The following is a 20,869-nucleotide window of genomic DNA, read 5'->3' as shown; positions in this document are numbered from 1 at the left end:
CACATGTACATCCATCTGTCTCTCCATGGCCACAACAAGCATTTCTGGAACATCTACTGGAACACGTTTTAGCTACTTGCCTCTTCTTCTGGGTGTTGGGGAGACAAGAGGGGCCAACACACAGTCCTTTCCAGTATGGAACAGAGACCCATTCACACAGAACATTTGGAGGAAAACCAATGCCTACTTGGGAAGCCAGAGATTGTGTATATCATGTCTGCCTGTGTCCTTGTTATGGGGCAATTGAACAGTTAACGAGTCCCCCACTTAACTAGCAGTTTAGTGTTGACAGAGAGCCTTAACACCTGTTATCCCCCTGGATGCTCCAACACAAGAAATCTCACACCAGCAGAAAGCTGCAGGGGATGCTAAAGGCAGCCACAGCAGGAACAGTGAACCTCTCCAGCACTGCCCAAGGCAGCGGAGTGCTCTGGGACTAGTCTGCTTTGTGGCCCTTGGCCACTTGTAAAGTTACATGGGTCAGGGGGATTCTGGTTGCCCTGGAGCTAGAAGGAGGCCACTAATACAATAGGCTGGCTGTAGAATTTGGCTGCTTTGTGGGTGGGGAAAGGAAACCCACTGTATTTTTCATTTGCCAGATCACATAAGCTCTGAATTTTCTGATTCTAGACATGATTTGGTTTGTGTTTCTGTCTTTGTGGTTTAATTTTGAGAAGGACCACTTACCTGCTGGCCCACAAGGAGCCGCACTGGGAAGAAACCATTCATTTATTACCAGTGACTTGCTAGGAGAGAAAGCGGTTTAGTTCATAAACAAGCAGGACAAACATAAATCTAACATGCGTATTTGCAATAGCACCCAGCACAGTGATAAGGTGTACCATCCGACAGCCCTTTCAGACAAACAGACTGCTTTTATCTCATCTGTTATTTCGTCCCATCGTCCTTGGGCTTGGTGGGTAGAATTACCTCCATTTCACAGGGGAGAAAACTGAGGCTCCAAGATTTAGTAGCCTACTTAAATCCCGTGGAGGGAGAACTGGGTCAGGACTCTGGGTCAGTACATTCCCGGGGACAAGTCTGTCTGCCCCCCAACTGGGATAGAGGACTCTCCTGGCCTGCCCTTCTTCTAGGATCTGCATTTGCCAGCCCCAGAAGGGACACTGAGACAGAAGGGACATGGAGCTATTTCTAAATGTCTAAGTAGCCGAGTTTATCAGTGCCCCACCTTTGTTACCATTCAACCCTAGAAGCTGAAAGTGAATGTATTAAGGACTGTGGGCTGTGTTCATTCAGTCACAGGACAAGCAGTATGGAGTGAAGGCTTTCTTTGGAGGTCATCAACGGTGTTGGGACAAATCTGCCTCTTTCTGACTTGAGTTTTGGAAAAGGGATAGTATCATTACTAACTCCTTCTCCAAAAGGAACCCAAACAACCACTAAGTAGGAAGTTTGTGAGGGAGACTCGCCGTGTTGAATGAAGTGGGGCAGGGGAGTGATGTTGGCTTCTGACCCTGAGATTTTATGATTCCACTCCTGACTCTCCTTCCCTGGAATTGCCTGGGTGTACACGCGTGCTCACACACACACTCACACCCCTCACACTCATGGTCTTTAGTTTAGCTATGCTGCCACCAGGTGGTAACTGCATGCCTTTGATATCAGATATTCAACTTTGCTCCCAATACTCCTGAGAATTTTTTGCTCGAGACAGAATTAAACCATCAGTTTCCTAACTACCATATAAGAAATAAATATTTCTATTAAGGGTAAGCTTATGCAAACACTAAATAGAAATGAAGGCACATCTCTCTTGGGTGTTTTCTCTATCACCCAATCTTTTTCTCAGTTCTTTTGCCGCTGTCCTTGCCTTCAGAGAATGACACTGTAGTCCTAGTGTTGCTCTGACTTAGGTAATACATTTCATATGGAAAGCCTCTCCCAGGGACTGGTCACCTCCCTGAGACTCTGGGTTCTAAAGCTTTGGGAGCCATTCCTGAGAGGCCCTTGTCCATTTGTTTCCAACACGATCTGCTTGTGGATTTAACTCTGCTTAAAAGTCTCAGAGGCTCAGACGCCTTGGTGGCTCAGTCAGTGGTTAAGCATCCAACTTCAGCTCGGGTCATGATCTCACGGTTTGTGAATTCAAGCCCCGCATTGGGCTTTCTGCTGTCAGCGCAGAGCCTGCTTTGGATCCTCTGTCTTCCTCTGTCTCTGCCCCTCCCCTGCTCGCCCTCTCTCTCTCTCAAAAATAAACATTTAAAAAAATGTTTTTAATTTAAAAATTAGAAAAAAATACATGTTAAAAAGAAAAATCTCAGAGACTCGTCTTCTATTAGGAGAAAAGAGCCAAAAGAGAAAGGCAAATATCTTGAGAGTGGAAACCATAAACTCATATGAGTCTGTAATCCCTTCTAGAAGGCTGTTCTGCTTCAGGTGACTCCTGTGTTACACTCTTCTCTCGTGCCTCTGCTCCCTCTGCCTGGTTCTGTGGCTCAAATTTGTGTATGGTGCAGAGCGGACTCAACAGCTAACTTGCTGCCTTCCCTTAGCAACCTCCTTGCTAGCTGGCATGTTTGTACAGGTCACCTCCATCTGTGACCCTGTCTGTGATCTGGGTCCCCTCTGAGCCGGGGCCTTGCAGCCCAGCCAGGGAAGCTCTGAGCCCAGCTGAAGGACCATTTGTAAGCAAAGCTGTTAAGTTACCGATTTGCTTCTGGAACATGCTGCCTCTCCTCCCTGCACCTTTTTCTCTCAGGAGTCTTCCTTCCTGACTTTACTGAGACTGCCATCCTCCTGTTAATCCATCTAGGAAAGACTGGCTGGGAGCCAAGAAATGCCTTGTGGGCAGTGGGGCTAGGGTAAGTCATGGGGCCTTACCAGCAAGAAGCTCATTCTGGGCAGGGCTGGTGCTGTGCTGTTGAGGGCTGAAAGTGACCCAGTGGGGCAAAGGGAGGCTCAAGGCACTTCCTGACTTCTGTGGCTTTTGGTTCCTCCAGATGTACAGGAACTGTGTCAGGGATGTAGGCACTTAGTGAAAGCATGTGGATTGAGACTTTTAAAAGCAAAGAAGATAAAAATCCCCACCACCAGCAGTGACCTTGCTCCCCTCTGGACCTGTATAGCCGTGCTTCACACTCTCCTGGGGCCACTGCAACCACATCGTTCTGCACCCTGGTTTGTGTATATGCTTCTCTGATGACCTGCTCCTACCTCAGTTTAGGAAGCATGTGTCATCCATAATGATGTGCACAATAGGTGCTCAACTATTTCTTGAATTTGAGAGTACCAGAAAATAGAAAGTCATCCCGGATTTGGTGGGGTGGAGTGGTTGACATTCCAGTGCAAAGACCTTTCCTGATAGGTGCTAGCGACACATCTATTAGACGTCCCTGAGCGCGGACATCTCCGGCAGTAGTGACTCCTCCGGCACTCGGGGCTGCCTTTCTTTTCATGTCTCCTCTACATTAGCTCATGCGGTTCCTGCTGCCTGGATCGCCCTTCTCTTTTCTCAGCGTGGAAAATGCCCAGATTCCTTCACTAAGCCCAGATACCTTCGTGTTCATATTCATGTGTTTATGCCTCATTAATTTGTCCATTCACACATTCCTTCATTCAACAATATTAATCAAACCTCTCATGTGATTAAGTCACCGTGTCAGGTGGCAGAGAGTCAATAAACAAGACCGCATGATCTCTGCCTCCTAGAGCCCTCCTTCTAGCAAGAGAGCTGAATATTAAATAAAAATGCCACATAACTAAATATATAACTACAAAACCGTGACAGTGCCATGGAGGAAAAGGACACGGTGCCCCAAGAGGGCAGCTATGGATGTGGAGAATGAGGGGAGGAGGGCGTGTGGTACCCACCGCATCCCACTGTGAACTCATCTCGTAGACTGATTCCTGCCCTGCAGAGGGTCTGTGTGCTTGCCAGGAGTGCTGCAAGGAGGCACTTGTCTGCATAAGAAATCCGTGAGACTTGTTGCTGCCTAACCCTTGCATCCTTAGCCCCTTCATTTTCTTTTCTTTAATGTTTATTTATCTATTTTGAGAGAGAAAGAACGAGCGGGGGAGGGATAGAGAGAGAGAAGGAGAGAGAGAATCCCAAGCAAACTCCATGCCACCAGCGCAGAGCCCGGTGCAGGGCTCGGACTCCTGAGCCGTGAGATCATGACCTGAGCTGAAATCAAGAGTCGGATGCTCAACCGACCAAGCCACCCGGGTGCCCCAGCCCCTTCGTTTCATTGCCCACCTCTCCTTAGCTGCTGTAATTTCGGATTGCCACTTTCCTTTTCTCTGTCTCTCTCTCAGTCTGTGTGTGTGTGTGTGTGTGTGTGTGTGTGTGTGTGTGTGTGTGTGTGTCTCCCTCCTTTCCATCACTTCTCCATTAAGGTATGGGGAGATTGGACCGCCCTACAGACATGGCCAATGAAAGCACTTGATCCCACCTGAGTGCATACGGAGCACACCGGGCTTCAGGTCATCAGATGCTTTACCACGCTGCTCCTTGCTCTAAGGGTCTGTTTTGGCTATAAGAACACTTGCTGGAGAAAAAAAAAATTACTTTTGGACCGCTTTCAGGGTTTGAGAGCCTTTCCAGAAGAATAGCCTCTTAGTATCTGACATTTTACTGTATTAGATTCTCAGATTAGGTTTTATATTAAATTAGCAACACATAATCCAGATAGAGTTTCCACTGCAGCTAAGCGATCTAGATTTATGTCCCCTGAGGAGTATCGTATGGGCTTCTTTGAAAATTCATTATTTTTCTTGACTCATTCCTTAATTAAGTGGCTGCCTAGGCTTTCTCTCATCTGTTCAAGCTTCTTTCTTCCCAGGAATGGGTTCTTTCTGATTGATTCCCTAAATGAAGTACAGTGTAACTCTACAGCTGGCTCTTCCCTGAGGACCGTGGCCCCTGAGTCTTCTTGTTTTATGTTTTTTTCTTTTTTGTCTCTGCTGAAATGAAAGCACTTTGCACTTTCTCCTTAGACCCGCAGGTCTCAGGGCTTTTTAGTTTATTTTTAACTGACACGTGGTGAAGGTTAAGTGCTTAGAATCTGAAGTACAAACACTGAGCATCCAGGAATGCAGGGATTTGTTGTTCTGCTTTTCTTTACAAAATGTCCTTTGTCTGCAAGCACACTGCCTTCACCTCCAGAATTTTCTATGTGTTTCAGCCACTCATGTGGTGCTCACTGTATACCTGAGTTGTATGCACACATAGGGTTGGGAAATTTAGAGTCTGAGAGGGTCTTTTTACTTATGAGCTCCAAACAATTGGACACTTTCTTTTTTTATCATTAGGAAGGTAGTAATCGTTACTGCTAAGACTTACTGCCTCATACAGATAGGGCAAATAGTGTTTGAAAAATCATTTCATATGCCGGTGTCAGTTACTTGGTACTGAGTGCCTGAGGGGGCTATGTTGAGAATTGTGAGACCACAAAGAATGCTATGACTAACTAGTGATGTTTGCCTTGAGTACAGAATAGGGACACGGGGGCCGATGTATATATTTGCTGTTCTTGGTCTAACTGAAAACCATATATGTTCAATTACATATAAAAAGAATCATTTTGCTTCAAATATAAATGGAAAGAAAGTCATTTTTGGGTAACTTCACTTACGGTAGTGTGCAATGCCTCCATCACGCCAGGGCTGCTGGGTCCAGTGTGGACACGATGGACTTGCTTGCATGGGCCCTAATCCCTGACCCTTAATGCCCCTGTCAGCCCAGTGTGGGGAGGAAGTTTGTGACAGGCTGACTGTGCTGATGCTTGCTTCCATCTGTAGGAGGCAGAATAGAGCCCCTAAATCTGTGAATGGGCTAGACGATCTGGCAAAGGAGAATGAAAGTTGTAGATGGAATTAAGGTTGCTAATGTCCTGGATTATTGGGGTGGATCCTTAAAAGTAGAAGAAAGAGGAGCGCCTGGGTTGGCTCAGTTGGTTAAGCATCGGACTTCAGCTCAGGTCATGATCTCATGGCTCGTGAGTTCAAGCCCCGCGTTGGGCTAAGAGCTCAGAGGCTGAAGCCTGCTTCGGATTCTGTGTCTCCCTGTCTCTCTCTGCCCCTCCCCTGCTCACACTCTGTGTGTGTGTCTCTCTCTCTCAGAAATAAATAAACATTAAACATTTTTTTTTTTTAAAGTAGAAGAAAGAATCAGAAAACAGACCAGAGATGGCTCCATGAGAAGGACTCAATTCAGCTAAGTTCACTGCCTGACATTGCTGGCCTCAAATATAGAGGAAGAGAGCTTAGTGCCAAGGAATGCACGTAGCATCTAGAATTTGGAAAGGGCAAAGAGACAGATCTTCCCCTAGAGCTCCTGGAAAAGAAGGCGGTCCTCTCAAAATTTTTAGCCCAGTGAGACTCTTTTCAGATTTTCAAACTACAGAACTATAAGGCAATAAATTTATGTTGTTTTTAGCCACTAAGTTTGGGATAATTTTTTACAGCACAATAAAATATGAATACACTATCTAGGTTGCTTCAATATAATAATAGTATCCATTAATATTAGTGCTGGGCACTATTGCTAAACATTTTATAAGCATTGTCTCCATTGGCCCCTACAGTTTTCTTATTTATCTCCACTTTATAAATGGAGATATACAAGCTTAGTGATATCAGGTGTCTTTCCCAAGGACATAGAGCCAGTCAGAGCCAGGGCTTGAACCCAGTTCTCCAGGATACCAAAGTCCACGCAGGTAACTGCCACCTTCGACCATGATGTCCACCTGCACTGGTCGCTCAGTGACTGGTGTCCTCGCCTCTGTTGCTTGCCTGGCTTCAGTGGCAGCCTTTCTCTGACTTACGATTGTCCCCTGAATGTCCCCTCAATTAAATTGAGTTCTTTTTAATTTTTTTTGATGTTTATTTATTTTTGAAGGAAAGAGAGACAGAGCGTGAGGGGGAAGGGGCAGAGAGAGAGGGAGACACAGAATCTGAAGCAGGCTCCAGGCTCTGAGCTGTCAGCTCAGAGCCCGACGCGGGGCTCGAACTCATAAACCATGAGATCATGACCTGAGCCAAAGTCGGATGCTTAACCGACTGAGCCACCCAGGCGCCCCTAAATTGAGTTCTTTTTAAAAAACTGGTCTCTGCTTAGGACATTAGCCTGGATATAGAATTTAATAATAAAGACCACAGTAATGATAGTCCTAGTAACAGTAATACTAATAGTAATAGCAATTAGCATTATTTAGCACTTTCTCTGAGCTAGGCGCTCTGCTAAGCAGTTGGCCAGCTTCTTATTTAATACTCATGGCAAACCTATGAGATACATACTGCTACCATCACCATGTTACAGACAAGTAAAGAGAAGCTGAGAGGATTCAAACAACTTGACCCAAGATAATTGTGAGTGAAGTTAATGTAACAGCTATCGTTTCCCCTTCTGCTAGAGAATTTGACCTTCGGTTGACTTCCCAGCTGTTACCCTGGTAACCTGATAAGAGTCAAATGTCAACTGTGTTTCTAGGCAACATATGCCTATGATAAAAATGACCCCTAATTGGTTGGTAAATTGCATCTGGAACTGGGAGGAGCTATATATGGACTATAAGTACCTGAAAGGGGCAGCACACTCTGGGCTTCCCTGAGAGCATTGACTCTGACATGCTCATGGGGACCCCTGGAAGGATGCCTTAGGGGTTGCCACGAGACATACCGCTCCTGTGGGCCATGAGGCTTTTCACTCCGTGGGGGGGCCCTCCACCTGCCTGACCTGGGTCTTGTCTCCTTGCACATGAGCTACTGGACTGGACTCAAGACTGCTCTTGAGGAAGGATGCCACCTGGCAGTGTCCTCCTGGCCTGTGTCCTACATTCTCCTGAACAGACCATCCATCCTGCATAGATGACCATGGTCATCTTGTGAGCCTGAATAATCAGGTGGATCTAAGAAGTCTGTCTGGTGTCAGACCCGTGGGTGTTGTAGTCCTCCAGCCAGGAATAGAAGAATCAAAATTGGGACTTACGCATTTTGATGCTAGGACAGCTCAAGGAGGAGAAATAACTCTACTAAGAAACCACAGGACTGATAGTTAGCAGATCTGGTCAAGACGTGATTACAAAGTAAAAAGATATGTTTGTCATTGGTGGCTCATTTAACCCCACGTTGGTCACAATTCCCAATGTGTATGGCTCACAGGTGTCACTGGAAGGTGATTTGGTGGCATTGGGGGACAGGGAAGGGTCAGTGTAGGTCATTCCTGGGGGTTGTGCTTCTGTAATTTTCCCATTGCATTTCCTCCTCTGCTTTTCAAATCTTTTCCCCTCTTCCATCTCCTTCTCCTTTTTTTTAAAAAAAACTTTTCATTTTGAACTACCTGAGAAAAGTTGCAAAAATGCTAGTTCTCCTGTATACCTTTCATCTAGATTTCCTTGATATCAGTGTCTTGTACAACTGAAGCATAGTTAGTAAAGCCAGATTAACATTGGTGCAATACCACCAAGTGACCTCTAGGCCTTGTTCAGCTTTTCCCCTGTAGGTAGGATGCTAGATGCTGATGGGGTCTTAGATGCTGAGCCTACAGAGGATTCCACAATGCATGTAGTTATTTCTCCTTAGTCTCTCCCAATTTTTTTTTGAAGATTTTATTTTTAAGTAATCTCTGCACCCAACACGGGGCTCAAATTCACAATCCCAACATCAAAAGTTGCATGCTCCACTGACTGAACCAGCTAGGTGCCCCATAGTTTCTTCCAATTTGTAAAAGTCCCTCAGTCATTCCTTGACTTAAGCACTGATCAGTTATTTTATAGATTGCTCCTCGGTTTGGTTTGTCATGTTTTCTGTGATTGGACTGAGGTGGTAACTTTTTGGCAAGAATACCATAGAAATGGTGTTGTGTCCTCCTCAGTGCACTGTATCAAGGGATCCTGATATTGATATGTCTTATTTCTAGTGCTCATTCTTTTTTTTTTTTTTTTTAAATTCTTTAACCCACAAAACCCCAGCATATTAAGACAGCATATTAAGACCCCCTTGGTTACCAGGGGCAGCTGCCTGCATTCTTAGTATGTTAGCACTCCAGGGCCAGCCAGGGCCGCTCTTGCCGCTCCCTGTTTCTTCCACATTTTATTTTTCTAATACTCTTTGTAGCTTCTTTAACTGTGCATCTACCTCTTGGACCTGAAAATCAGTTCTCTCAAATTGACCTTTGTTAGTGAAAATAGCTAGGCTGTTTTATGACCCATTTACCATTGTCAGCAGGGGTGACTGACTGAAACTTGCACCCTGGCATTGCCTGCCTGGGAGATTTGGTTACTGGTGATTGAAATCCTCCTGGCGCTGCTCTGCCCAGCTTCTTGGAGATGCTGGAACCTGAGGGGGATGTGATTTCCTGGAGGGTATAGCACCGGACCTGTGAAATTTCTCCCTCCCCTCATCTCTAGGAGTGTTTGATTCAAGCAAGTCTTTACTTTGGGGTGTATTCCTCTGTGCTTTACTGTTGTTTAAATGAGGGGTTTCAAAAGTTGGCTGGGTCAGGGTCAGGTGGCTTGCGGGGGGTGAGGTATGTGGTGTGGGTGTTTAGAGGGAGATTAATACAGGGTATTCATCAGATAGGGGAGGGTCCTGCTCCTGGCAAGGCACACATCTGTAGAAAACACCTTTCTTTCCAATTTTCTACCTCTATGGGGAAAGTGTTCCATAAAACCACAGCTAAGTGAGGGGCACCTGGGTGGCTCAGTTGGTTGAGTGTCTGCCTCATGAATTTTGCTTAGGTCATGATCTTGCAGTTCTGTGGGTTTGAGCCCTATGTTGGGCGCCGCACTGTGCAGAGCCTGCTTGGGATTCTCTCTCTCCCTCTCTCTCTCTCTCTCTCTCTCTGCTCCTTCCCTGCTCATGCACACGCTCTCTCAAAATATATAAACTTAAAAAAGAAAACAATAAACAACACTGCTAAGTGAATTGAACAGGAAATCTCAAATAAGTGGAATTTTTCTGGTCTTGAATTTAAAAAAAATATGTGAAATTTTTGGATTTGGATACATGAAATTGGACAGAGACAGAGTGTGAGCACGGGAGGGGCAGAGAGAAAGGGAGACACAGAATCCAAAGCAGGCACCAGGCTCTGAGCTGTCGGCAAAGAGCCCTGTGCAGGACTCGAACTCACAAGCTATCAGATCACGACCTGAGTCGAAGTCGGATGCTTAACTGACTGAGCCACCCAGGCACCTCAGAAATTTAATTTTTAAAATTAAAACACCTCTAGGTATGTTTCAGGATCAGTTCAGTCTCCCTAATCTCTGCAGTTTATAGAATTCAGCGGTGACAGGAGAGATTCCTCATTTGGAACCGTAGGGCTTTGGACTAGAGTATCAAGGCATATTATGGTCAGTGTAATGTCTCCACTGTGTAAGGAAACAATAAACTGACAAGGCAGAAAAAAGTAGTTGGTTTTTCTTCTTTTTTGGATAATATTTAAGGTAACACAAACATAATCCAAGCCCCGTATTTCTTTATATTATTTTTTTCAATAGCCTTAAAAACTAAACTATAAAAGGGTGAACAGTGTAATATCTTTCTCCATTCCTGTCCCTCATCTTTTTTGTCCAAGTGATTTTAATTTCTTACATCTATGTCCAATGCTTCTTTTTGCATATATAAGCAAATATAAAAATAGAACCTTATTCTCCCCTTTTTTGGGGCAATTGATACTATATTGATTTTTTTTAATGTTGTATTTGTTAAAGATTCTGATTCATCAATACACTTCTATGTATTTCTTTTTTCTTTCTTTTTTAATTGTCTCAGGGTTTTTTTTAATTACATATTATAGCACCCTATGAATCCCTTCTGGAATCCAATTTTCCTCCCTCCTTCTCCAGAAGTAACCATTACCATGAATTCAACATTTATACTTCCCAGCATGTGATGTTGTTTTATAGGCCTTAAAACGTTATATACACAATATGCCACCGAAAATACTGAAAAGTCTGCAATTTTTTCATTCAATGTAATTTTTTTTGTTTATGGTCACAAAACTTATATTTTGATTGTCAAAGGATTATTGAAGTTTGAAACAAGGTCCAGTAAGAGCTATGCTATGTAATAATGTAATATCTGGTCCCTGGAAAGTTTGAAATCAGTCATTTTTTGTATTTAAAAAAATCAAGTAATCTGGGAATTGCAGGTGAGCCACAATTTATTTTTTAATAACCTGAAGTTATTTTTGCTTTGAAAATCTAATTGTACATAGTTGATCATATCTACCTAGATCTTTTGAAAAAAAAAGTGTTAATAAGATTTTTCTCCTTCATGAAAGCCATACAAGTCACCGTGGGATAATTTGGAAGACAAAAGTATAAGATAGAAAATAAAATGTTCATAATCTGTACTACTTTAGAAATAGCCACTATATGCATTTTCATGTATTTCTTTCCAGTCTTTTTTTCTATGTATATACAAATATTTTGTTTCAAAACTAGGGTAATGTCATATGAAGTTTATCATCTTTATCATTACTTCATGACCATAACCTTTTTTCAGTGAATATTCTAGTTGCATAGAAGTCTTCATACAAACTCACCAGGATGTATTCAGCTGATCCCCAAAGATTACAGTAGTAAGGAAATGGCATATGTGTGTATATTGATTAAATTCAAACCACTTTTTCTCAAAGTATACTATTCAACTTCAAACTATGTATTTTGCCTAAGCAAATAAGTACTCAATAATTGTATGATAAGAATTACTAAGTGAAATCTCTTGATAATATCAAAGCTCTATTTTTAATACAAGGCTGAAATTTTGCTCCCAAAAGCATACTTCAGAGTTGTAAAGTAATATGTTGCTTACTTGGGTTAGACTAGAAGCTGCTGTGGTAACTGAATGGTTTTCACACAGAGTTTTGGTCTTTATGGGTCTTTATGTTTAAAAGTGAAAAACAAAGGTCAATATGCTTCTTCCTTATAAATAATTCCATTAGTAACCTAGAACTAGGGTTCTTCTTGTTAAGTTGTTGAATTGGTCCTATTATGTTGTTGAGGTGGCACTATATTGATAAAACTGGCTCCAATATGTTCTTTGTAACTGTTACATACTGTTCCATTGTTTGAGTAAACCACAGTTTTATCTATTCTTTATTGTTTTTGCTTCTAGTTGTTTTTTGGCTGTCATAAACAATGCTATGGTTATACATTTAAAAATTAAGCCTGGAGTGCCTGGATGGCTCAGTCGGTTAAGCGTCCAACTTCTGCTCAGGTCATGATCTCATGGTTTGTGGGTTTGAGCCCCACAAAGGGCTCTGTGCTGACAGCTCAGAGCCTAGAGCCTGCTTTGGATTTTATGTCTTCCTCTCTCTCTCTGCCCCTCTGTCGCTTGACCTCTGTCTCTCTCTCTCTCTTTCTCTCTCTCAAAAGTAAATATACATTTAAAAAAAATAAAAATTAAACCCATTATTTCAAATGCAAATAAGCATAATATCTATACCTTTTGAGTCCTGTGGTCCAGGAAAGGGCCTGAGAGTTGTGAGTGTTGCCCTCTATCATACCTCACACTTACAAGGGGGGTGGGGGGGTCCTTATTTTTTTTATGTTTATTTATTTATATTTGAGAGAGAGAGAGTATATGAGTGAGCATGTGTGTGAGCAGGGGAGGGGCAAAGAGAGGGAGAGAGAGAATCCCAAGTAGGCTCTGTGCTGCCTGCTGAGCTGAAATCAAGAGCTGGACCCTTAACCTGCTTAAGCTTAACTGACTGAGCCACCCAGGTACCCCACAGGGGTCCTTATTAAGTAGATAGATAGTTGGATGAGTGGATGGATGCCTGAATCCATGGAAGCATGGATGCATGGGTGGGAAGGTAGATGGATTAATGAATTCTTGAATCTCTTGGTTCAAGATCTCTTGATTCCTCAAACCTTATACATCCATCTGTAAAGTCTTCTTGCCTGTGTGGAAGAACAACAAATAAACTCTTAGTCTCCTTTTCTTCTAGATGTTGAAATGCTTCAGGCCAGTACATCTAATCCAATCCCTGGAGATGGTTTCCCTCGGGCTACTAAGGACTCTATGATCCGCAAGTTTTTGGAAGGTAATTTGTAGCTGTGAGCAGGGAAGCAAAAAGAGGGAAAGAAAAATAAATGTAAGATGTTCCCTGGTTCCATATGATGGTTGATCCATTAAAGGAATGGGCTGCCATATACTTGGTGTATGGCATGATTAAAGGCACTCCGTCGCCGTGAGCTCCCCCATCAGCTTGTTACAGGTAGGCCAGAAGTTCCCACCACTGGAGTCACTCATTCAGGTTAAACAAGCTGCCTTCAACAAGACCTGTTTTTAAATGCATATGTTTATTTTTATTTAACCAAAGTTTATTGACTACTGACTATGAGCAAAGTGCTACTCTGGATGTTGGGCTGGGGGACAAGGAGAAAAATAAGATGTGACCAGTGCTCTCAAGAGATGACTTTCTGGTGAAGGAGGAGAACATGGAGGAATATACACAAACATTGTTTTGCTTTGTTTTTTAATGTTTATTTATTTTTGAGAGAGAGAGAAAGAGTGTAAGCAGGGGTGGGGGAGGGGCAGAGAGAGAGGGAGACACAGAACTCAAAGCAGGCTCCAGGCTTCCCGCTGTCAGCACAGAGCCTGATGTGGGGCTCGAACTCACGAACTGTGAGATCATGACCAGAGCCAAAAGTTGGACATTTAACCGACTGAGCCACATAGGTGCCCCACACAAACATCGTTAAGTTGAGCCTGTGTTGCATCATGGTTAAGAACATAAACTATGATCTGTATTTTGTTCCTCCTTCACTTAGCTGGACAAGCTCTCAACTCCTCTGTCTCCGCTTCCTCAGGTGAATGTTGGGAGAATTGAATGAGTTATTGTGCAGTGGGCGTCAGAGCAGGGCTGGGCACAGAGCAAGTGATAAAAGTTTATGATGATTGTTGTTGTTGTTGTCATTATTATTATTATTGAAGGTCAGAGATGGAGGGTGTTAAATTATGTGGTTAATTCCTTCACTCTGTCCAATCATTTATAATTAATGGGTGGGGAGGTCTGCTGATGAAGTAGGCATAGGAAGCAGAATGCTAAGAGGATGGGATTCAGGGTGGGAGAAGTAGTTTTGACAGTGAAGAAGAAAGGAGAGTTCTGTGTAGTGGTAGATAAACCATAGCCTGTCCAGCTGCCTGTTTTTGTAAATAAAGTTTTATCCGAACACTTTGCACCCATTCATTTAGTATTGTCTCTAGCTGCTTTCACACTATAAAAGCAGGATTGCGTGCTTGTGTGTGTACTCACACGGGGGCAGGCACTGTGGGGATCACTGTCACTGGTAGGGTAGCCAGCAGCTCTCTCAGGACACCTCATTTTGTTAACATCATACGAGCCTCTCCAGAATTTCGTCATGCCCTTGTGTTTAAAGATGAACAGATGGGAGCTTCTCCACTAACTGGGAAGTTTCTCAAGGGCAGAGCCTTGGAACTCTGAGCCCCTGGATGAGCTGGGACTCTCTGGTCAGTTAGTCCTCTGGATCCAGGACACAGGGAAGCCAAGAGTAGTCTCCCTGCAGCTCAGAAAAGATGCAACTAAAAATTTTCCATTAAGTCACTGGACTGGAAATTCTGCAGGAAGAAGGCCTAAGCTTTAGTCATTCCTGTATCTCAGACGGGACTTTAATAAAGATTTGTTGACTGAATGGTGCTAGGGAAAAGAAGGAAGTGAAAGAACACCTACTATGTGTAGGCACTGAGCTGGGTGCTTTTCCTCACAGTACTCCTGTGAGCAGGTCTCAGAAGGAAATCAAGCTCAGAGAGGTTGTATAACATGGCTGAGGTCACCACAGCTCACGTATATGATTGGCGGATCGCATACAAAAGTCTGCTGAGATTCTTGAAGCCAAGGGGACGCTGTACTTGGGTTCCAGCAGAGAACATTGCACCCTGTCACCAGGATGGGGGCAGTGAAAACATGGTGGCTCTGGGTCTCCAGGGACAGAGGGGGAGAGGCAGGCTTCTGTCCTCTATCTTTCTGGTCAATGGAGAGCAGAGTGGGGGCAAAGGTTGTAAAAAAGCAGTAGAGCATGGAGGTTAAGAGCAAAAGTTCTGGAGCCAGCTTTCCTGGATGCCAGTCTGGCTCTAAGTAACTTTGGGCAAGTTATTTAAATGCCCAAGGACCCAGTTTCTTCATTTGCAAAATGAGAATAATGATTGTAGTTATTGCACAATGTCGTTACATAATCAAAGGAGATAATGTGGGTAATATTCTTGGAATAGTCCTTGGCACAGAGGAAGTCCACAGGAAGGATTTGCTGTAGTCACTTGGATGCTGGGGATGAGGATGCTGGGGCCATTGGTGGTGAGGACTCCTGGCCACTCTCACACTGCTTCCCCAGCACCAGGGGGTGGTTCTAAGGGTCCTTTGGCTTTGGGGGCTATGTTCCTTTTTCCCTAGTTCTAATGGGATGAATAACTGAATCCTAGCAATAAAATTAAGCTGATAGAGCCTAGTGCTCACTCCCTTTTGCTACCATGATGGGTGGCAAATGAAGGTGACATCAGTGTTTCTCAGTTGCTTTGCCTGCAGTGATCCCTTAGCAGATCATAAAAGAGATACTGTAGAGGAAAGATCTTTGCCAAAGGGCAGTACTGTACAAATAAGCTATGGTCCCGCTCTCTGCTCTTACGACCGTCGGTCATCCAGTTCATTTGGCCACTTCTTTCAGACACCTTTGTCTGTGTTTCTAGGTAACAGCATGGGGATGGGCAGTCCGGAGAGGGACCTGCACCCTGGTGGTCAGGCAGAAGATGTTTATCACACAGTGGATAATGATGAGGCCTTTTCCGTGGACCTGGCCAACAGGCCCCCCATCCCAGTGCCCAGGCCGGAGGCCAGTGCTCCTGGCACTCACTACCTGCCTGACAATGAACCGTACATTTCTAAAGGCAAGTATGGCAGGGAATGGTGCTCAGCAGGGTCTTCAGGGCTTCTCAGCAGGAATTCCCTGGTTCCTCCTAACTTCTAAACCATTGCTCAGAGACTGTCTGCTTTTGAATGGTATCTAACCAGTGCCAGGAGATGGGGTTAGAGCTCAGGGCATATTTTGGAGCTGGACCGTGGACAAAGATCAGATTCAGTTCTGGCATTCCTGGAAGCATTCATATGCAGTACGAAGACGGAGGTAAACAAGATTTCCCTCTCCTCCAAATGGCCAGAACCCTGGTACATTTTTATCTCCTGAAACTATTATTATTATTATTATTATTATTATTATTATTATTATTATTTAAGAGCTAACATTTATTGAAATCTACCAACAGTACTCCATCTGGAACGTGTCATTTAATCTTTACAGTAATCTGTTAGGTAAGGGCTGTTATCATCCCCATTGTACAGATGAGGAAAAGGAGACTTACAGAGGTCACTCTATTACCACATAGCAGAGCCAGGATTTGAACTCAAGGAATCCAACTCCACAATTCTGGCTTTCAGCCCCTAGGCCAGGCTATCTACCTGCCTACACTAATACAAACTGGTGACCACTATCTTCATAGTGATCCCTAGGACATCAGTTAGATGCTGATGCATTATCAGTTTCACCCTCTTTCAGGACCCCATTGTATTGATATGATTACAAATACTGTAAGAGCTAAGAATTGCCAGATCTGTGTGCCTGACATCCATTCCATTTTTTATAGTATAAGAAAGTTGTAAAACGTGTGGCAAAAGGAGATCACAAATTGGAGAAGGTAGCCCTCAACCAGAGCCCAGGTATAGGATGCCCAGTTAAGCATGATCTTCAGACAGAAAGCAAACAATTTCTTAGTGTAAGTCCCAAAATTGCACTCTCTTTTTGGTTTTGATTTGTTAAGCCTGGCAACCCTAAGCCAGGTAGAAATGCAGTTGAGGGACATCATGTTTGGCCAAGTGCTCTACGTGCTTTGCCATTCCCCTGGGTAACATGTCCTTCGGCCTGTGTCACAGACACTATTGGTACCCTGGCCACATCCCCCTACCTCTTTACATTTCTGTGCCCACTGGCTGGACCCTGCCTGTCAGGACCCGTGTCTCTTAGTCTCACCACTTTCTCTGGCAGCCAGAGTCTCCCCTGCCATTTTGCAAGTCAGATTGGAAGAGCTGGGGGATGAACACTCCTGAGCCCTCATCCAGTGACAGATGGGTTGATGGCTGAGTGAGTACCCCAGCGTACTTGCCCTTCTGCTGGGAGAACTCTGAGGTGCGTGTTCTACATTGCTTTCCAGAGCTCTCCAGCTTGCCCACCCTGGTAACTTACTGGACATCCACCATGTTCTGCTTTATCCACTTCCTTATCTCACCTCCTTCACCCCCCACATTGACTCCTTGCATCTGGATCCTTGTCTCCAGGACTGCTTCTAAGGGAACCCAAATGAAGAAGCATGCAAATATTGATAATTCCTAAATGGCAGGAGGGGAGGAGAGAGTGTCAGTGGCATGGCTCATTTTGGGGAGCTAGGACGGGGCACAGGTGATTCCTAAAGATCACTGAAGGACTTGCTAGGAAACTGGGGAAGCAAAGGAAAGGGAGAGGCAGGAGATGACAAAAAGGACCGTGGTTTGGAGGCCAGAATCCCTGGGTTCATGTCCCAGCTCTTGCATTTTCCAACCGTACAGCCTAGGACATTAGGTCAGTCATTTCACTCTCTTTAGCTTTAGTTTCCTCATCTGTAAAATGGGTATCATAATAATACATGTATACATGGATGCACTATTGGTGGGGGTCTGTTGCTTATGAGTGACTTCATCTAAGTCCCTTTGGAGCTGTGCACACATTGTATCTGTTCCACTCTGAGTTCTGTCTTATGGCACTTGTTGGCATGCTAAGTGGCACTTCTTTTTAGTCTCAAGTTTCAAGGTGTTCCACGGCTAGCTTCAGGTATTCTGGGATCCAGCTCACATCCTTGTTCACATTACCCTTTTCTTTAATGATCTTGTAAGTGCTGACCGTGTCCTCTGATTGGCTTTGTCTTTCTGCTTTTGAGACCTTGTCTGTTTGGGCTGTCTTCATTTCATAATCCCTCTAGCTTTAGCTCCTTATTTGCCTCCTGGAGTTTTGATTTACAGAACTGCAGACAGTGGTCCAAGGTGCGATCCATCCCTTATATTTTTGTACAAGATTTTGGTAATTTTCCTGGTAAATAAATAAAATATTGTAAAGCCCCTTAGAAAGAGATCTGATTTGACTTTTACCTAGAATATTCTTTATCTCATAGTTTTTGCAGAAAAAAGTCAAGAGCGGCCTGGGAATTTCTACATTTCCTCAGAGAGCATCAGGAAAGGTAAGCCACACGTCCACAGCTTCCTTTTGTATGACCCGGACTTCCGGGAGGTAGATGTGTTCATGCATGTTTCATTGAATTTCAGGTGTAACAGCTCCTTAGCACTGAGACAGAGAGAAGTCTAGGGGATACCTTAGGTGGTGCTGTACCAATGGGAGTGGGAGAGGAGAAGAGAGAAATTGGGGTACCCGAGAAGAGTGTACAAATTGATCATACTGAGGACATGAACACACGGGGAAGTGTCTGCGACAGCACACAAAAGTACAGCGTAAATACCGAGTTTGATGCCAACAGGACGAAAGTGGGTGGCCTGGCACCCAGGCTTTACCTAATGACACAGCCTGATCATGTTATTTACTTACCCTATCTGTATTAGAAAACTATACTTTCATTCAACTTTTATTTAAGAGATGTTTTGCTTGCCATTGGGTAACACTTTTCTTCCTTTTGAGGAAGTTTGAGGAGATCAGTACTCCTTTTTTCTTAACTTCCTTCTGCTAAAGAGAGGCATTCAGTATTATCCCACTGATGATTCTTTTGAAAAGGAGATGTGGGGGGCACCTGGCTGGCTCAGTCAGTTAAGCTTCTGACTCTTGATCTCAGCTCACGTCATGATCTCAGGGTTCGTGGGTTTGAGCCCTGTATCAGGCTCTGCTCTAACAGTGTGGAGCCTGCTTGGGATTCTCACTCTCTCACTGCCCCTCCCCTGATTTCTCTCTCTGTCTCTCTCTCTCTCTCAAAATAAATAAATAAATTTTTTAAAAAAATTGAAAAGAAAAGGAGACATGACACCATCTAAGCATTTGAAGGCATTCCAAGGATTTAGGTAGTAGGAGAGAGGCTTTGATGGCTTATGCGTTTTGCTTTCCCCCCAAAATTCCTCTTCCAACACAATTAAAGAGAGCCTTGAAGAAGGCAAATCTGGAAGAAAGCATTTTGGGTGTGTGTAGACAGACATGAGACATGTAGACAGAAATGAGCAGTAAAATTTCAAGTCCTCACAAGCCCCCAGTGACCGCATCACCTCTGCAAGTAGCTTGTTCTCCACAGAACTTAGTGGAGTCACAGCCTGGAGAAAGAGAGGGGTTGCCTTCTTATTTCCTTAGAATCTCCAGAGCAGAGAACCACAAATTTGTAATGTGGAGGAGAAGTTGGCACAGGAACAACCCAATGAGAGCTAGTTGGGACCCAGTCCTTAATGTATACCTGGTGACATTGGAGCTAGATCGTGGTTCCATTGGCATTCCAGTATTCTTGGGCATTTCATGACCTGGGTCCACAGCCATTGTGCCCATGCTGCTCAGAGGCAGGGAGAATAGGGAGGGATGGAGTGTGTTGGGAGAAGCAGCCTGCCTAGATTTTTCTGTATATTCTTTTCTGGGAGTGGATTTTAGTCTAATATAGTGGTTCTTGACTGGAGGCGATTTCTCCAGTCCTCCCAGAGGATACTTGGCAATATCTGGGATGTTTTTGGTTGTCACAGCTGAGGTAGGGGATGCTATTGGCATCTAGTGGATAGTGGTCAGGGGTGAGGCTAAATATCCTACAGTGTATGAGGCAACCCCCCACCCCCAACGAAGATGAACTATCCAGTCTAAGACATCAATGGTGTTTTAAGTTGAGAAATGCTGGTCAATGGCTTCTCAGTAATTCAGGCTTGAGGGATTCTGTTGATTCCAGTGGATGCTATTCATAAAATGCTTTCCTAAGATGTTGTGGCCTTGTCTATTTTAGTGTAATAGGCTTTGGAATTATTAGCTGCTTCCCTCTCTTTGATTCCATGTCATATGTCTCCCTTCTTAGTTCCACATGTAATTTTTCTTTTGAGACACGTCCTCTTGAGCCCATGACCAGCCACATTAACCCCCCTCCTCTGCCTGCCCTCCCCAGTTGGGGAGCTATCACACTGAGTTTTGCCATCCTTTCCAGAGCCTCTCGTCAGACCGTGGAGGGACAGGCCCCAGTCAAGTATATATGACCCTTTTGCTGGGATGAAAACACCAGGCCAGCGGCAGCTGATTACCCTCCAGGAGCAGGTGAAGCTGGGCATCGTCAATGTGGATGAGGCTGTGCTCCACTTCAAAGAGTGGCAGCTCAACCAGAAGAAGCGGTCCGAGTCCTTCCGCTTCCAGCAGGTAATCGGCTCTGTATGGTCTGTTTCATGTCTGTTTCTCCATTGAACAAAGTGGAGGGCAGGGTCCTATAACTGAGCACCTGGAGCCAGGCCTGATACTGGGTTTTTGAGTGTCATTGTGGATTGATGTGTATGTATATCTGTCACCTGTAGTCTGTAACCACACGGCTCCTTGGCCAAGAGCTGGATGGCTTTGCTGGTTGTCATGAGGCTAGAGATCAGGAACAAAGACATGACTGTAAACCCTGATTCTTCAGCTGCCACTTCCCTCTGCATATGGCCCTATACTTTTGCTTTCCAGCTTTTTTCTTTTCTGAGTCCCTCTTTCTACTCCTAGTGCCAAAACTCCCACAGAACAATCACACTTTTGAACTCAGAGAACTTGGACAGTTTCCAAGAAATATGATTAAGAGAACAAAACAAGTCTCAGACATGAAACCATGCAAGTTAAAGCACACTCACATACAAACTGTATTTCTATACGCATGTGTACCA

The 20,869-nt window shown here is 44.2% G+C and overlaps 1 protein-coding gene across 1 annotated transcript in view; it reads left to right on the top strand.

Moving 5' to 3' along the window:
* The window catches only part of PIK3AP1 (phosphoinositide-3-kinase adaptor protein 1), a 117,870-nt gene that overhangs the window by 72,721 nt on the left and 24,280 nt on the right, over positions 1-20,869 (top strand). The window contains exons 9-12 of the mRNA XM_042908657.1: positions 12,914-13,009; positions 15,670-15,867; positions 18,175-18,240; positions 20,170-20,375. Coding sequence (XP_042764591.1) covers positions 12,914-13,009; positions 15,670-15,867; positions 18,175-18,240; positions 20,170-20,375 — 566 coding nt within the window. The remainder of the gene's footprint in view (positions 1-12,913; positions 13,010-15,669; positions 15,868-18,174; positions 18,241-20,169; positions 20,376-20,869) is intronic.

Source organism: Panthera leo, chromosome D2, assembly GCF_018350215.1.
Source record: "Panthera leo isolate Ple1 chromosome D2, P.leo_Ple1_pat1.1, whole genome shotgun sequence".
Lineage (NCBI taxonomy): Eukaryota > Metazoa > Chordata > Mammalia > Carnivora > Felidae > Panthera > Panthera leo.
Note: the sequence above shows the minus strand (reverse complement) of the source record. Positions and strands in the feature narration are given on the sequence as shown.